General features: G+C 41.0%; 1 protein-coding gene across 2 annotated transcripts in view; it reads right to left on the bottom strand.

Moving 5' to 3' along the window:
• Positions 1–1094: 1094 nt before the first annotated feature.
• The window catches only part of LOC128885436 (transmembrane protein 132E), a 186168-nt gene continuing 168478 nt past the window's right edge, over positions 1095–18784 (bottom strand). The window contains exons 5-10 of one of the 2 annotated variants that reach the window (XM_054139485.1): positions 17857–18000; positions 15160–16005; positions 13156–13594; positions 11231–11652; positions 9241–9521; positions 1095–7702 (exon numbers count right to left, since the gene is read on the bottom strand). In XM_054139485.1, coding sequence (XP_053995460.1) covers positions 7003–7702; positions 9241–9521; positions 11231–11652; positions 13156–13594; positions 15160–16005; positions 17857–18000 — 2832 coding nt within the window. In that variant the 3' untranslated portion in view covers positions 1095–7002. The remainder of the gene's footprint in view (positions 7703–9240; positions 9522–11230; positions 11653–13155; positions 13595–15159; positions 16006–17856; positions 18001–18784) is intronic. The other variant, XM_054139486.1, reaches the window with a different exon arrangement.

Genomic DNA, 18784 nt, shown 5'->3' with positions numbered 1-18784 from the left:
TTCAACTCTGGTTAGAAATACAGAGCACGATCTTTCATCGAGAGTCGGACACGTTTTGAAACACGTTTGATCTAAAATTTAGATCTGTCTAATCTATTATTCGTTCGACAGAAGTTACAATCAGAATTATAAAATTAAATTATATTTCCTATTAAAACAATAAATCGTCGTTCAATGGTGTGCGTGTTGCGAATACGAACGGTGTATGGTGGTTTTATTCGTTATCTACCATTTAGCGTGAATAATTCAGGATGTCATATTTCACGTGCATAGAGTATAGTGCGCGCAATTTGTTTCTGCGCGAAACGGCTACGCAAGCTCTTCACTATTTTCTATCGCAAATACTATTTTTGACCGGCTCTGCACGGGATATCGCATCTTCCAGGTGTATCGAGTATCGCAAATAGCTGGATTCGTTTCGTAAAAGAAACGAAGCCGATACACTTGTCCTGGCTACTGCCAGGCGACGTGGTACCCGCACGCGCGATCAGGGCCGTGACAAGGCTGGAGTAGAAGGGACACGTGTATTTAAAGCTATCTTAACGAGGGCTTAGACTCATCTTTTGAGAGTAACAAAAAATAAATGAAGTATTTCGACAATTACTTCGAAAATTGACTTTCTACAGTTTCTTAATATTCTTTTTTCTGATCTTCCAATGATATAAGACACTATGTCCTAGCAAAAATAATAATGGAGATGAGTATGTTTACAGCAACACCGTATCTGATATTCTTTAGAGGTATTGGTTGTAAATAAACGATGAGCGTTGCTATCGAGGAGCGTCAATTTGCAAAACTGACAGAAAGATATTGGTTTGTTGCGCACTCGGGTTTACGTAAACTTTTCGAAAGTACTGTTCAGCGAAGAAACGAGCTGTTCAAACGACGCGTGTGTGCAAGGTAGACGCGCAGGAGCTGTACGCATTTATTTCGAGCATGTATCACATTTAGGAACCTCGTTTGTCCGTCGCTACCGGTACTTCCGAAGTGTTTTCACTTCTTAAAATATCTTTTGATGAAAATTACCGGTTCAGATAAACGAATCGCGAAGGTAGAACAAATAAAAGTAATAAAGTTTCCATCAATTTTGCAAGAAGTCACCAAATCGTTAGTACCGAGCTCCGCTCTGGAACAGAATAATACACTTTCACCCTATTTACCGCCAGATTAGATTAAGGTATGTGTTACAATTCTTCGCATTCGCGGAAGAATATGATTTGATCACAACGAATAAATTGCATGTAACCTTAACAATCTAGCAACGATATCGCCAAGAAAATTATTGGACTAATTCCGAGTACAATTGGTGAACCATATGAAACTATAATCTTCGATTAGTTATAATCACAAATTTCATCTCCGTGATATAGAATTACATGTCTGCCAGATACAGATATACGATAAATACCGTAAAGAGAATGGTCGAAGGGAGCTCGCATTTCATCGTTGCTTCGAACGAAAAAAGTACCTAGGCACGGCCCTGCATGGGATCGATTACGATTAAATTACCGCGTGTCTCCACCCGCGTGCTCGATATGATTGATTCGTCTGACGTTCCACCATCTCTCTGACGAGGAGTCTCTCTCGGTGCTCCCCGAAGAAGAGGAAAGGGATGGCCACGGGGCAGATGAACAACGTCGATACGCTGGGGCCCCGCCTGGATGATTTCAAGGATACGTGATCGGCCTAAGGAGGTGACCGTGGGATCGTGTTCGTTTAGTATTTAATAATAATCCATTAGTTTACGCTATAAGACTAGATTCACGGGCGGGGTATCTTGCGCCGTCTCCGGCACCCTTTAACCCTTTGCAGTTGCCTCGGCGCGCGGCCGACGATAAACCTAACGAATGTACAAAACGGAACCGAGCTTCACTTACTGGAGATCCCTCCGTGTAGACGATATTTACAAAAGTACAGACACAGGGTGTTCAAAAATATGCGACGCTGCTCTACGCGAGAGTTTGCGATCTTCTTTCGAGAGGAATCATTTTTTTTAAACGAGTATACGCGTATCTTGGAATACCCTGTACATATTCGATAGTCGAAGCCTCGAGCATACCCGCGTAAGAAAGGGGAACCCGGCTTTTCGATCGATTGGAAAACGAAAATACATTTACCCGGGTCGATCGATTCTTCTTGACCCTCTATTGCATAATGTATCCTATCGGGACCTCGGGAAAAATAATCCGCGTAAAGCTCACCGAGGAAATTTTACAGGATTCGCACGTGATATTTTCTTATGAGAACATTTAATATCCCTAAAAATTCAGCTATTTATCGTTTAACTTGGATACTAATCGATTCACGCATACACGAATGGCCAAGAAGGGCGAAATAAAATCCGTGCAATAGAGGTTTAACGACGATTTAAATAAACGCAGAGCGTCGAGTCGGGAAACATTTGTGTACGGATTCGAATAAATAGGAAAGACTCGACGATGAGACCGCAAAGGGTTAACGTGCGTGGCCCGTTAGGACGCGCCCCGACGCTCTGGACTCCCTTGTTCTCGGCGCTCGTCGACATTACATATCACTATATCCCACGCTTAACGTGCTAACACACAACTTACAGATACATACATACTTAGACACGTAGCTCTTAGATGCCTATGTAAGACAGGGTGGATCCGCGAATCTATGGATCCCCTGCGCTCCTGCTGGCTTATCGCTCGTTAAGCTGCGGCGTTCACGTGACGTTGAACCGCGACTTTTGTCGCCATGACAATGAGTATTATGACATTTGTTACCGTGATCCGTTCCATCTATATTTAGGATCGACAGCGGCGACTACAAGTTTGCAACAAAAATGAATACGTTGAAGCCTCCTAAAAAAATCAGAATCTGGAAGGATAATTACTTAAAATAACTTTTTGAATCCTTCCGAAACTAACACTCTTATCAACGTCTTATCAGACGCTCTTGGATCATCTCTGCATTGAATCTGTTTTATATAAATTTAGTTTTTTCTTCGGTTTCCGTTAATCCTTCCATTCTGACGCAACTAATTTTCACTAGAACGCAAACCACAATTACACACACGAGTTTATAATACACTTCTTCATGTTTACAATGACGAATGCTATGGCACAAAAGTGAGCGACAACAGCGAAAACTGTAACGCCAATAAAATGCCACCTACGCGCGTTGTTGTCACGTGAAACGCGCACCGTAACGGCGAGGCGCGCGATTGGATTCGCAACAGGAAACTGGTGCGGAAGAACGAACGCTACCAGGTGGTGTGCGTGTATTTTGCAAATTATTATCAATCATTCATTCACACATATGCACACACATTCTCTCCGTGTCTCTTTCGGTGCGTCTACAGGTGTACGCGAACGTAAACGCGCTTCGTGATGGAATTAACGACGGCACGGTGCGTTCGCGCGAAAGAAGCACGCGCCGCGTCTCCACGGGCGGCACGTCCGCGGACAATTGCGGAATCCAATCGACGGGGGATGAATCCTAATTAAAAGCGATGCACGGAGCAGCGTCACGCGCCGCGGCTAGCTCGTCGATGATCAGGCGTTTCCGGATTCGCCGTTAGCGAATCGTTCAATTCTCTGCGAGTACGTGACTCCCTTCCTTCTCACCGTTAATTATACACCGTAAAATACAGTAACTCGCAACAGATGCTCTCTATAATTTTTTACTCATTCGGGTACGGTGCCATAAGGCATACTTAAAAGCGTGGCGGAAGATTAAATGGCAAAATTTTAACAAAATGTTTTTCAATGAAAGATACAGTAAAGTTGGACAAAATAATATACTTATTCGTTTTTTTTTCAGGTAGGTTGATATGTGGATTGCTTTCAGGAAACAGTAACGGTGGTCGTTTTGTTCTTTGGACCAAGAATTGGCAAACGTTTTTCAATGAGATCCGAGTAACAACAGTTTTTACCTTTGTGAGACGGAAGATAGTATCAATGAAATTACGATCTGAATATCTCCGTATTAATAATAAACAGAATAGAATTGTATATTTAAATAATTTTGTTAGGAAGTTAGGGAAGCGTAAGTTAGGATGTTGCAAATGAAATGACAGAATTTAAAATTATTGCGCCGCAAAGTTGCTATCCCGAGTAAGTTGTATCGTTAAAGCTCTAAATTCAATAGCCCAAAACGGTGAAGTACAAGTTTTTCTTTCTTATATAATTTGTCGATGTATGTATGATAAATTTTGAATAGCCAGCTTTCAAGGTGAGAAACGTTGCGAGTAACCCCATTTGACGGCACTTCATCTTGTGTTTCGTCTTACAATCGGCGACGCTGCAGAAATGGCGCGTTTGATCGTCAGCAGGCGAACAATTTAATTGGATCGGTTCGGGAAAAATCGTATAAAACGAGGATTCAGTTTGTCGTGTTCGATGAAGATCAAAATGTTGGGAAACGCTAAAGTTGGAAGCTGGAGTTCTCGGCAATCGAATGATCAGGTAAACAACTATTGACTATAGTTTTGACAGACATTAATTTATCGCTCTATGTCACCTTTCCACTTCTCTTGCGAATTCCGTATTTTCTGTCTCTTAAAAATAATGCGGAACAGAGTCGTTTGCTGAACATCGTCCTTTCATCTTGCATCAAAAAGTATGATACTCTTCTGCTTGCATTCTTCTTTTGCTTCATTATATGGCGAGTAAAGTTTATAAATACGAAAGAAAAATACTTGGACAGTTTGGGAAAGTATTGTACGTAAAACATGTACAATTATATTCGTCGCGAGCAATTTACTGCTGATATGTTGATCAGATATTTTCGTACTCGATGAAACCGATCGAACCGAGAACTCCAGGGAAAACGAGCTAGTGGCCCACGTCCGCCATTCCGTTCTGGCTCCGTCGAGCGACTGATGCGTTTGGATTGTGCTCTACGGCTTGCCGTACGAATTTGTTAACCGTTAAATCCGCTCGAGTCCATAATTAACATGCGCTAGGTCGCGTATATATATATATATAATATATATATGTACACAGTCTTACAAAGCAAAATTTACAAACATTACGACGTACGGTCGATCGAATAAATATTATTATATGTTTTCTCCGGCGCAGATCGGAAAGAAAATGGCCAGCCGACCAATTTTTCCCTTCGTCGCGATATCGATCTCAATCGTGTCAGTTAGTTACGCTAGGAAGACAGCAGCTATAGTGCAAAAATGAAGATATATCTTCTCGTTTCGGGCACGACGACGATAATGATCGATAGACAGATAGACCCTGAAAGCTTCGAGAGGCAGAGATTGGGCAAAATTCTTATCTAGATAAAAATTTCAAAAGTTACGAATAAAAGGGATCGTTGATATATTTGTCTTATGAAAAAGGGTCGTAACCGAAGAAAGTGTAAGAATTCCGGGTACGAAAGTTACAAAGAAAATGTTACACGTTGATCGTAGTTGTATATTTTTCGGATAATATTTTGCCCATATCCGATGACAGGTGACTAAAGTTGGAAAAAGAAAAAGAAAAAGTGGTAACCAACGTTTCGAGTTGGCTGTCGAAGAAGTTGAGATCGATTTCAAGACAAGAGGGTCGGTTTCGTTCGGCCACTTTTTGGTGAATGCCCTGTCGCGAGGCGCGGGAATGAGAGGCTCGATCGATCGCCGCGCGACGAGGGCTTGAGCGAGAGATCGATAGTGCACGGAGGCGGAAGCGAGGATCGGCGGTCGATCGATCGTCGGAGAAAAGAGGAGAAAGTTGGTCGAATCGAACGCGCGATCTACCTAACTCCACCGGCTACCGACGATCACATCTTTAAAGCCTCTGCGAGTATGTACGTGTGTGTATACGATTTGAAATAGTTGGTGGAAGCGATACGGTGAACTCCACGAGACGCGGTATCATAGGATTCGAAATTCTTATCTTGGCTATCGAACATACTAACCGGTACTGGTTAACGCAAATAAATAAACAAAAGGTACACTTGTTTGTTCGATTGTCCTCTTCGTTTCTACATTTTCTTCACTTGAAAGGAGGATCTTGATACTTGAAAGGAGGATCATTCGATGGTCCACGATGATACCATACACGTAGGGCGATATGTGTTCATATTATCGAAGAATCAAAACAATGTTCCCTTAACCCAGTTACGCATGACATTCTTATAGAAGGTTTTGGAATTTGTTTCGAATAAAATTATATATCATTGTTTCGATATTACAATAGCTCTATAAGGTCAGCATCCTCCGAAAACAGTCATAGGCAACTCGTTCTTTCGAATGCCTATGGCGTCCATTAACCGGTTAATGTTGGTAAACGACCATGTCCGTAAAATGATCATTCCTTTCCCTTGTCGACGCAATAAAACAAACTGCATTCGTATACAGATATCGATGTATTATTATAATACACAATGTCAATATTACCTTCACTAAAAACTACTTGAAATAAATTATTCAAAAGCGTAGGAAATATTAATGTCGCGAGTGAATCGTTGTAAACTACAGATCGTGGAAAAAAGACAAGGGAAAGGCTTAACTTTGAAGGTAGAGAGAGCTCTTTCCCTTTACTTAAGAGCAAAAGCCTCGCTCCTTACTTTACATTCATTCACCCCCTCGAAGAACTAGCGTACAAATGCGTACCGAATCCGACCCTGGCCTTCCAACATCCTCGCACTCGAGTATATACTACCTGCCTCGTTGCTTTCGCGAGTCCACCGTGTCTCTCTTCCACCCACTATACCTGTATATGAGAACGCGTGCGTGATTCTCGGTTACGTGTCCGTGTATGCGTGTGTGTGTGTGTGTCGATGCGTTTGCGCGATACTCTTGATGTGCTGCTAGGAAGCTGACTAGATTATAACCTAGAATACGAAACGTCCGGAGCGTCGTTCGAACCGGCGAGCCCGGGCCCCCGTGTGTTCTCGATGCGAACATGCTAATATGGCGATTAGAGAGGAAGCGGAGAACGAGGCCCAGGGTTCCGTTCCTTCGTCGGTCGAGACGAGGACTCCGGTGTTTCGTATCGGCGTTGACTACTCTCGGCCTTCTCGAAGACCGAACGCCTTCACCTAGGCGTTCGACTCCTTCAAGTTGTCGAAGTACTGCATGATCTGGTTGTAGTCCATGCCTAGATTCAAATCGTCCAACGCCACGGATTCTTCCTGTTCTTGGGACGAGGACGCCGACGAGGAGGATGACGAGGACGAGGAAGAGGACGAAGAGGAGGCAGAGGATGAGGACGGCGACGAGTTAGGCGGCGACGAGGACGATGAGGCCACGGTCGGGCTGGACACGTTCATCGATGAGGCGACTGCTGCGGTCGAAAACGACGAGAACATCGGATTACCGACGATCGTCGCCCTCTTCACCTCTCTGGCTCTCGCATCCTTCGAGTGCCTGTTGTCATCGTGAGTCACTAGCTCCACGAACTCCTCCTCCTCCGCGGCGTTCTCTTTCGGACTACCTACTCTAGCTTTACCGTGCGATGGCTTGATATGGTGGATCTGCTTGCTGTGCCGCTGGTTGTTCCCGTGGTGGCTGCCGCCTGCGCTGCCGCTCGACGCCCTGTGCCGGTGGTGCTTCCTCGGGGTGTCCGGCACCCGTACGATCACCCCAGTGTTCCTGTGCGGCGGTACCGGTGGCTTGTAGTCTTCGTTGCCGTTGTTGTTGCCGGTCGCGCCGCACGGGGCGGCTGTCGTCATCGACGCGATCGCGATGTTCGCGACGGGCACCCCGTGCGGTGGTAGGGGTGGCGGAATGTCGTCGTTGCTGCGATCAGAATTAGTATTATTTGAATGACGTTAGTTAATGTTTGTTGTAGAAACGACCTCGGTGGTCGTTTCGGTATTTTCGAGCATTTTTCTTTCTGAACGTATAACGTTTACATAATTATTTCCAAGATTAAATGTATCTAATATTTTCTTAACTCTTTATTTACTGAATTTCTCAACATTTTTTTAACCTGTCGTATTTTAGGGACTATGAGAAACACCTTAATTTTTGAGCAATTTGAACAAAAAAATAACATTTTTATTATTAGATTGCCTCTATATGACCATTTTTAACACTTTCGCTGCGGATGACGCACATGTGCGCCCAACTGAAAATATATGGTTGTTTTTATTATTTCTCAGTTTTCATTTTTTTTTGTTCGCCAATTATATTATATATATAAAATAAATTACGACAAATATATGTTTTTCAAAATAATCATATTAGAACGTTTGTAAGAAATTTTTCATTAAAAAAAATATCATAGTTGCAGCTACCAGCGAACGGCTACTTATTTTCGTCCGCAGCGAAAGTGTTAAGACTGGCTGGAATGTTAAATCCAATAAGAATTAAATGGAGGCAATTTTTCGAAGAAAAAAGCTACTTATTTTCGTCCGCAGCGAAAGTGTTAAGACTGGCTGGAAATTTAAATCCAATAAGAATTAAATGGAGGCAATTTTTCGAAGAAAAAAGTGCATCTTATAGTCTGCAAAATACGATAGGCGTCCATTTTGGTCTTATATCATCTTATAGAATTGTCCCTAATAAGCTTCCAAAAGAAAGCTTGTGCTACCATCCAACAATTAAAAACGAACCTCATAGAAGTGGACTCGAAAGTCACAATAGGTTTCAAAGTAATTAATACAGTTCCATGAGAAAATTGACTTATAAGTGCCGCCAGTAAATAGAAAGTTAAAGAATAATAGCACGGAACGGTAACGTAGGACACTTTGTTGTTTAGTGTAATCTGGTTAAATACGTATGAGTGTCCACTCCCGAAACGGTGAAGTATGTATCACCGAACGAAAGTCTCGTAACGATTAACAGCAAACAAACGAATCTGGAGCTTCTACTCCGAAAACGATCAAGTATCGACTGAATGTCTCGTAACGATCGCCAGTGAACGAATGACGATTACTCCAAATCACCAATTTTCCTCTCAACACTCTCGACGTGGCGTTCTAGAAAAGGTAGTCGCGTGAGAAGTTCAAAGGTTCAGCAAGCGGCAGAAATTTCTTCCAGATGGTCCCAAAGGTAGTCTCGTTGTTTGTACTTCGTTAATTAACTTTCGGAAACTCTGAGTTTACGATATTTCGACTATAAGGGTCGAAACGAAAATGAAAGATTTCAAAGTCGTCGTTCGCAAAGGATTCGAGAAAGTTTAATCCTCGAGAGTAGTCTTTCTTCGCGTACATACCATAAACGTAACATCGAATTTCTCACGTGTTGTGTTCCTTGGGACGGAACAAACATAAGATGAAAAATCTAGCGTTCAAAATGCCGAAACTGGAGAGAAATAATGGGAAGTACATTACTCGTTTCGTGTAGTAGTCACGCTCGATGTTGCCATAGACGCTGGGGTGGTCACTGTGGTCGCCGTCACCGCGGCTGAGGGTTTCGCGCCAGTTTTAGAAGCGAAACTGTTTCTTGGAAGCTTGTCCCTCTTGCAATAAGTCGTTGTGTCGATGGGCCCTGAACTGTTGTTCCGTTGTCCCGCAGATGGGAGCTCGATGTGATTCGGATTGTCGAAGCAAGTCGCCAAATCGCTCGAGTCTCCCTCTGTTTCGTTGGCAAGAGGGTTACTGGTCACTCGTACCTTGAACGACAAACTCGTTGATTTAATGTCCTGATCCATTATAAATCACGATGATAAATTGGAAGGGTGTTTGGCGAAGAGGGTTTAGAGAAGAAGAGGAATTGACATTTTGAGGGATTTTAGAATTAAAAAGTATACAACATTAAAGTAAGACAGCATATACTCTATGTAGTCTATACTGTTGTTATATTAGGTTGTCCCAAAAGTTTCTTTCGTAATTTGCACTCAATTATTTTGTGTGGCAGTGTTTATATAAATAGACAATCTAATTTCTTAGATATCGATGTTGTAACAGTAACGGAGCAAAATGAATCGTACACAATTCAATAATGTAACGTTAGACATAAAACATTGTGTATGTATTACTCATTAATAAAACGAAAGAAACTTTTGGGACAATCTAATACTTCAAATAAAATGAACTATGCAAAATTTTTGTTGTAAGGAATCCAAAGTTCAACATTCGTTCCTCAAGAGGTCAAATATTGAGTTGGAATAAACGTTCATTTTTCAATAAGGTACCGTTTAAACGTGCATATGTATACCTAAAACAATTGATAATATACATGTTCTTAAAGATGACATTGTAATACATCTTTCTCTGCGATTTGTTTGTAAATTGGAGGATTTCAACTGTCTACGCCTATGTTTGTAATTCGGAGAGTCACCTATAATGGTATACATATATTAGTAAACAGGAGACCGAGATCTATAAGTGTACGAAGTTTCAACTAAATCTGAGACCCGAAGAGCTTGCCTTCTCCTTGTTAGTGAAGAAGTTAGTGAGGCTCTTAGGCTAAATAGTTTGGGTACCCTTAGTTTAGGAAATAATTGCTGTCTCCTATTATACTGGACATATTGTATGTGCAGGTATAGTAAATCCGAGCAAATAGATTTTCTACCGAATCAATTGAAGAAATTGAGAAATCATGTTATACAGGGTGATCCGCTCGCTACACATAATGGCGACTATACTTATAGTCACTGGTAGGGATCTTGTGAGGTCGTAAAGTCGGTCGGACATCGATCTTTACAACTTAAGTCGACCGCAATTAGTAATTTGACACATTTTTAGACAAAGGCAGAGCTAGACTTTTCGTTCAGGGCCGTCTGGTATCAGAATTAGGATATTCATATTTCAATAACTTTATTCTTCTTATGCATGTTCACACATAATTCTGTAACGGATAAATCAATTACGGAGGAGAGTTGTAGTCTAGTTTTATCAAACTGACTCAAATATTTATGTTTTAAACTAATAATATCGACGAAAAGTATTATTATTTACTGTCTAATACTTTTCTTTTAAGGAGGTTCAATTTATCAGAAGTTTCCTCATCTTTGGATGGTACGTGTGTAATATTAAGTTTAGGGAGTATCTTTTAACAAATTGCAGCATGATTGGATCAGCAATTTGTAAAATGACTTTACTTATTGAAAATACTGTGGCAGGTAGGAACTTAGTTAACCAATCATCGTCGAAAGTTTTTGGTTTTTCCAGTTTGGAAAAATCCGAGTTACTCGTAATAAAACATATTTAGTCTTGGGGTGGAACGTGGACATGTATACCTTAGAGCCGCGACATCCCTGTCGTCCGAGGGATCAGTTACCTGGGCCAATAAAGTAATAACTACTGTTTTGGTTTACGACCTCACAAGATCCTTTCCAGCAACAGTAAGTACGTCGGCTGTAGAAAGCGATGGTTTTACCTGTTGAGGTCCGCAAGCGGCTCTCTCGAGGGTAGCTCGTCCGAGCCAGACCCAATCGTGAGCGTTCGTTGTAGACTCTCTGGGTGGTCGCCTTCCCGACGCCAGCTGGTTGGCCGCCGCTCTGGCCCTCGCTGCTCCGGAGAGAACCGGTAGCGCAGCTCCCGTCATTGGCGAGTCCGATGGCTGGGGTTTGAACTTGTTGGTATAGACCACGCAGGAGACGACAAAGACGACGATGGCGAAACAGAAGGCCGCCAGAAGGACGTATATCCCGATCTCGAGTGGACTCATGTTCGCTCCACCGTGATGCCGTATCCCGACGCCGCCCATTCCTCCTGAAGACATGCCATTAGCTATAGCCGTGCGGTGATGCCGTGCCTGCACCAAAGGCTCGTGCCCGTTCTCGTCTTTCAGCGGTAGTCCTTTGCACAGAAAACAAAGAGACAGAAACAGAGAGGAGAAGAGTGAGAAACGATGAAGTGAATAGAGCGCGAGAGCTCCCGAAGCTGCTACGTATCCTCTGTGCGACCAGCTGACTGCGGAAAGCGAGACGAAGGCCTGGATCGTCATGCAAGGGAAATATTAATTGTTACACCAATCGAGGATTGGGAAACTTGACTCGTAAGGGAATATCGCAGATGTTCAATCTTACGAAACTTTCCACAAATTTTCGTTGGTTTAAATGTTTCGTTATCGTTCTAATAACAAGTCAATTCGATCTATATACCTTGGATTTTTTGTTTAAGCGAGACAATAATATAATAATCGATATAAATTCGATTCATCGAACATCGATTAAACGGAATTTGACTCGAAATTAAATTGTTTCTACGAATGTTGATAGATCATCTCTAATATAGGGGTTCTTCGTTGATGTCAAAATCCCCATAAGAAACTTCAAAGAAGTAACGAAATTACGTCAAGTACATAAAATAGTCGAGGACGAACAGGAGTATTATCAAATAAATTACAAAAAAATAGAAGATTCCCATAAATTCTTCTTTAAAGTCAAATAGCACCAGAGGCGAGAAGATAAAGCATCAATGAAGATTTGTGCAAAGTCTCACCAATATAGATGTTATTGAACACCTATATAGACAATAGTTTGCAATGTTCTCTTGTAATTTCCCAACCAATATCAATAACAAATATTTTGTTCGCTCAAGGCCATAGTTTTGACCGTGAGCAGAAATGAGTTGATTCCATTGAAATATAACGTGAAATATAAAACCATATTATTATAAAATTCTAAACGTAATTTTTATTAAATTAATAACGAATCAATCTGTTACTTGACATTTGACTACAGAGAAAAGTTCTGCCTATCTCTACCTGTGAATGTCGCCATAAACTATTTACTACGAAAATTTGCGCGAAGAGATGAGAATCGAGTAGCAAAACAGATAGCACGATAGATGAACCTCTAATGACCTCGAGCGATAAAAACTGCTTAGCGATGATCATAGCAATCTATTTTAATTCCTTTATTAATCCTCGATTTGTTAGTTTCGTTAGGTGCAACCAAACAATTACAGGACAAGCATTACAGTAACAAAAGGTGCTGGCGAAAAGCGAATGAAGGCGAAAATCAGAGAAGAAGATCACCCGTTCTTAAAATTTGTTATTGTGAAAAAAGAAAGTTTTCATGGTATTTTATTAAGAAGTTAAATTTTTTGCCGCACTCTACATATCTTACATAACCAACATCGCATAATGAATCGATATAGCCGAACCATTAAACATTAAAGGATCCTTACGTTTCAATACAAATACTTCTTCAATACAAGCCGTTGATCAACTAAGCAAACTGATAAATTTACTAGTTCATGGTAAACGATCAATATTACCAAAAGATAAGCATGCATAGGCGTTCTCAAAGACGAAGGCAGAGCAAGAGGTAAATGGGGGAATAGGTATCTATTTACCGTTGAGAATGTCGCGCATGTCGTTTGCCGTTTCGCCCCTGCTGGTTTTCCTTTCCCTGTGATGATGCGACCCGACGGTACCGCCTCCGTCGTTCTGAACGAACTCAGGACGATTTGGTAGCTCGCTGGAGGCAAAGTCCACTTCGACGTTGGCCGAGGCGCTGGCCAGGGCAGATGCAGTCGCCCTTTGAGAACCTTTACCGGACCTCCTGGCACCTAGACGACAGGCGTCGGCCAGCTGAAGATTGACTTTTAACAAATCGCCACGGCCTTCGCCAACAGCGATCACTCGGGGATGATGGGAAGCGACCATCGGAGCAAAAGCCACCACCTCCGGGTCCAAGCTCTCGACAAGCAAGTGGTAATCGGTAACAGCGATCTCCCTCAGCGGTGTTCTCGTTCCATCCGAGAATTCGACGTCTATGTCTAGAAGACCTTCCTGCGATTGGTAGAATTATTCATGTCAAAATGGATTTCAATCGTTATTCGCAACCATGTTTTATAATACGTATTACAGATCAGAGCCAAGCCATACCACCGAAATCAAACTTACATAAAAAAACAGGGGTTGGAAATAATTATTTATAATATCGGTTCCGAGTGGAACAGTTTTAAAAACCGGAGAAATGTTACAACAGTTATTTATTAACATGCTATTGACATGATACGTTGATAGGTTCTAGCTTATATCGGTTTTAAAACGGTTCGTTGTGTATCATTTCCAAAAATACAAGGGTAAGTCAAAAATTATCTACACTTTTCATTCTACAATTTATTTACATAGAGCTAGGATTTCGTTATGCACATCACATTTCTAGAAATCGAGTCAGTGATCGTTAGTCCTCTTTGGTACAAACTTCTAATGGAACGGGCATGATCTATCCGCAGTAGAAGAAATAAAAATGGCGGAATTAGGGTGAAACTGTTAAATCATTACCAGAACAGTATTACAATAAAATATGAAAAAAGTTATGTTAAAAGTGTAGATAATTTTTTACTTCCCTTCGTACATCAATTGTAAGAAATATTTAGATTTATTGGGTATTAATATTAAACCAACAGTGCATTGATTGGTAAGCCATTTATTATTAAACTTTGTTACTGCTTATACGGTTTCAATATTCCACAGTTTCATTATTATTTAAACGTATAAGTAACATATTAACTTTATCATCTGAAGTCAATTTATATCTTTGTTCTATTTGTATAACGTATATCAAACTTTATTCGGCGTTAGTTTTCTACAAAAATTAGTCTTTAATTGTAAGAAGAGAAAAGAAAAGCTAAAATTTATTTTGTCCGTGCACATATATCGATTAATCTCAGATGTTATATCATAATATATTATTTATACGTTTAAATAATAATAAAATTGCGCAAGACGATTTTGCACAATCGATGCACTGTTTTGATTTAACCCTTTGCTTCTCTCTTTGTATCTACTAGCAACTCGAGATGCTTCCTTAGCATTCTATTGCCACGAATGCTGAGCTTAGATTAAACTAATTTGAGATTTGAAAATCAGGTCACCTCATCGACAATCATTTCATTGACACTTCGAGTTCCAAAAATAATTAAAGCTAAACAAGCATTATTGCTGGTTGATTTACTGCGTCGAACCTAACGATGACCGAGAGTCACACCTTCCGAGTGGAAAGGGTTAATATTGATACCAATAAATCTAAAAATTCTATACAGTCGATATATTTTTAGAAACGTACTGAAACGATAGGCAAAGGACCGTTTTAGTATCGATGTGTTATAATAACGGTTCTGTAGAACTATACAGTCAAACCTGTTTTCCTGTGGTCTTATTTTATCCAATTTTTTTATGTGCAGTATACATATGAAAATAATACGATACTGTGCATTTGCATTTAACGAACACGAGCATATCTTATTAACATTAGCGACGACACCCTGTATATTGTATCAGTAACTATGCCATTGGTTTTATCACGACTCAATGACGAGTATGTCGCAAAGAAACACAGGGTACTGTACCTGATACTTAGCAGTCAGTCTTCTCGTAACCGACGTTTCCGCGACGTATCCGTTCTCTATAGCTGTATCGGGACTGATGGTGAGCTGCAATCCAGACACGACCCTGACGGAGAGCCTGGTGACCGCCACCCGATCGTTCCCAACCCGTACCTCCTTGGCACCGATCACCCTGCCAGTAATCGGCGACAACACTTGCACTTCCGTCCTACCTACCCCGCGACCTTGGACTATCCTCCCTTGCAACAGAGTGGCTATTCTAGGATCCGAAACTCTGAGCATACCCATCACCAGATCGGTGACACGCAGCCAGGTACGACGGTTGACGAAATAGGACACCCTCCCCGAGTCGTGATCGGTAGCAAGGAATCTCGCGTGGACCTCGACCGGGCTCTGTTGGAACCGGAGCCTGCAGTTGGTGGACGGTCCCCTTTCGATAGAATTTATGGCGTCCCATCCGTGATCGTTGCCCCGGAATCTCTCCTCCTGCTCGTCTTCCTCGAGGATCACGTCCGCGTCCTCGACGTCTATCGAACTGTCATCCACGGAATCCTCCAGTACAGCCGCGCTCCTCTTCTTCGTTTTCGTCACGGACTCGTTCATTCTTGGACTAGTCGCGTTCAGGCTACGTTTACTCTTCGCTCCCGCAGTGTGCTCTTCCGGAACTTTCCAGCCTTTGATCTGGCTCAATCGGGTGTCCCCTACTGTCACCTCCAGTGGGAATTCGGGCATCCAGACCGTGAACTTGGCCAACCCCGTGTAGGTTCCGTACTTGACGAGGACCGACGCGTTGCTGGAGCCCCGGATTTCCGTCCCGTCCACGTACACGCTGCTGCAGGAGGATGACACCTGCAACGCGGGCCAATTGCGTCAGACGAGGCTTTAGCGACAGTCGGTAGTCGAGACTTTTGGCTGTCGGCATGTGTGGTAATTGTTTCTTTTCGTCTGAGAATCGAAAACATTGACATAGTTCGTATGGGTGTTGCTCGTACCCGGAAGCCTCGTGAAGACCTTCGAATCCAAAACCTCGCACGTTACGTTTCACGGTGGATAAAATAGCAATATTAGCGCGAAAAATAGCATCTTTTTCAAATTCAAGATTAATGTAATCATTTAGAGGCATAATATAACCGTTCGGATTAAGGATTAATTCATTTGGGTGTCTAATGTTTACATTAGACTGGGTAAACGTTGACATAAACAAACACAGACGTATTGTTTGCAGTGTTCTTATCAGTTAGCAGATGTTAGTTTAATGTGAAATAAGTTGTTATAAAATGGTTACTCGCTTTAATAAACGGAAATAGAAATGGAAATGGATGTTAGTTTAAGGAGTGACATCAATTGTTTTATTTATATTGTATAGCAATGGGAAACTATTGACGGTAAGTAGTCTTTAGAAATACTTTTTTTTATGTTTGAAATATTTATGCTCGCTAATTTTATTCCCGCAAAAAATAGCGATTGTGATATTTTTTTATCTAATGAGTTTGCTTGCTATCGGATCTATGTAGATATACTTCGAATACTGTTTTTTTTTTAGATCCTCCAAAAGAAATCAGGCCCTATAACATGCGATTTTAGTCTCTAAGCATTTTTTTTTGCCAGACCGTCATGGTTACGAATCTCTAAACTCGAAGACAGAAGATGAAGTCGAAGAATAAAAAACGTGTTACATTTTTAAGTTCATCAATTTTCATTAATGAAGTGTATCCATGAAGTTTTATTTTATTTGTATTGCGTACCTAATTACTTTCAGCGATTTTTTTTTTAAATACAAATATAAAAATTCTCAAATTTTTTCTTGTTTCAATATTGGTTCACCTTTTCCAGTCATGTAACTACACAAAACAACCACTACAAACGCAAATATTAGTTAACGCTTTCGCTGCGGATGACGCACATGTGCGTCCAACTGAAAATATATGGTTGTTTTTATTATTTTTCAGTTTTCATTTGCTTTGTTCGACAATCATATATATGATATGATATTTTAATTATATTTAATATTTTAATTATGATATTTTTTTTAATGAAAAATTTTTTACAAATGTTCTAATGTGAAAAAACTTATTATATATATACTTGATATATATATATATATAATAAGTTACCATAAATATATGTTTTTCAAAATAATCACATTAGAACATTTGTAAGAAATTTTTCATTAAAAAAAAAATATATATATATATAATATATATAATATAATATATATATAATATATATAATATAATATATATATAATATATATATATATAATAAGTTACCATAAATATATGTTTTTCCAAATAACCACATTAGAACATTTGTAAGAAATTTTTCATTAAAAAAAATATCATAATTGCAGCTCCCAGCGAACAGCTACTTATTTCCATCCGCAGCGAAAGTGCTAAAAACGTCGTTCACAATTTTTTCGCGCCAATATTGCAAATTGCATTCTAGCCCACCGTGCGTTCCTCGAATCTTTAATTTTCAATCCAAGCACGACTACCTTTCAAGAAATTCTGCGGCCATCGCGTTTCATGTGCGCTGACAATCGTGAAAGCGAAGGGAATAATAAAATCTTGCGTTACAATATATTCGTGTTACGATAACGGGAATGAAAAATAATAAAATATAAACAGAAAGTCGAACTGACAACCGTACATAAAATCCAGGTTCGGAAGGATTAAGGATTTTACCAAACGAAGTAGATACCTTAAGCACACTCTCGTCCTCGGAGTGACAGGAGGATTGCAGTGTGACGTCGGCGACGGTTCCCCCCTGGCTCACGATGAAGACCTTCATCCCTTGGGACACTTGCCGGCCCGTCAGCACGGCGGTGTTCATCACCTCCCAGTTCTGCAACGGCGAATAGAAACGAACTCGATTAAAGCGTCGCCTTTGTCGCGGCCCGGGCGTCGCGGGACTCGTTAAAACGCTCTAAAACTCCATTTAGGATGGTCGACGACCGATTTAGCGATGCGATATCGTTTCGAGGGATCACGCGGCTGCTTTTGTTTGCTCCCTAGGGCTCGCTGTCGGAAAAGTTTCGCGAAACGGCCGCAGACTCGCGCCAAGGACGGCCTTTAAAAGGACCTCTGCAGCCATGTTGGTGCATCAGACACTGGATAGCTTCGTATACGAACAGATCCACGGAACTTTTAGATGTGCAATTGAAAAAGAAATTATAAGCAATTCAGTTTTGCCAACGATAAGTTGCTTCCTCCCCCAAAATTAAATTGCTTATAATTTTTAAACTAAAACGGGGCATGCGATGGGCAAGCGATGGGCAAGCGATGGGCAAACGTTAGCAAAAAGAAAAGTTTCTCGAAAAATCGATGTTCGAGAGTGGGAAATTTATGGGCCTTTGACGAACAGATCTGGTGGAAAGTGAAGGTCCATGGTTTTAGAAAGTGGAAGGAAAATAGTGAGTTGGCAAGGCGATATAGCAAAAATATGATTAGAATTTCCATCATTACGAAATCGAGCGATCCATCATTGTGACGTACGTTCGTTAGCGGTATTCTGACCAAAAACTCGTTGATATTGCGAGCCGTTTCTGCCGCTTTTCAACCTGTTTTGAACTCGTACAAAAATGTTGGTGTTCAACGATGTGAACGGTGTCCTGTGAACAACGCTTTAT

Source organism: Hylaeus anthracinus, unplaced genomic scaffold (assembly GCF_026225885.1).
Source record: "Hylaeus anthracinus isolate JK02 unplaced genomic scaffold, UHH_iyHylAnth1.0_haploid 11981, whole genome shotgun sequence".
Classification (NCBI taxonomy): Eukaryota; Metazoa; Arthropoda; class Insecta; order Hymenoptera; family Colletidae; genus Hylaeus; species Hylaeus anthracinus.
Note: the sequence above shows the minus strand (reverse complement) of the source record. Positions and strands in the feature narration are given on the sequence as shown.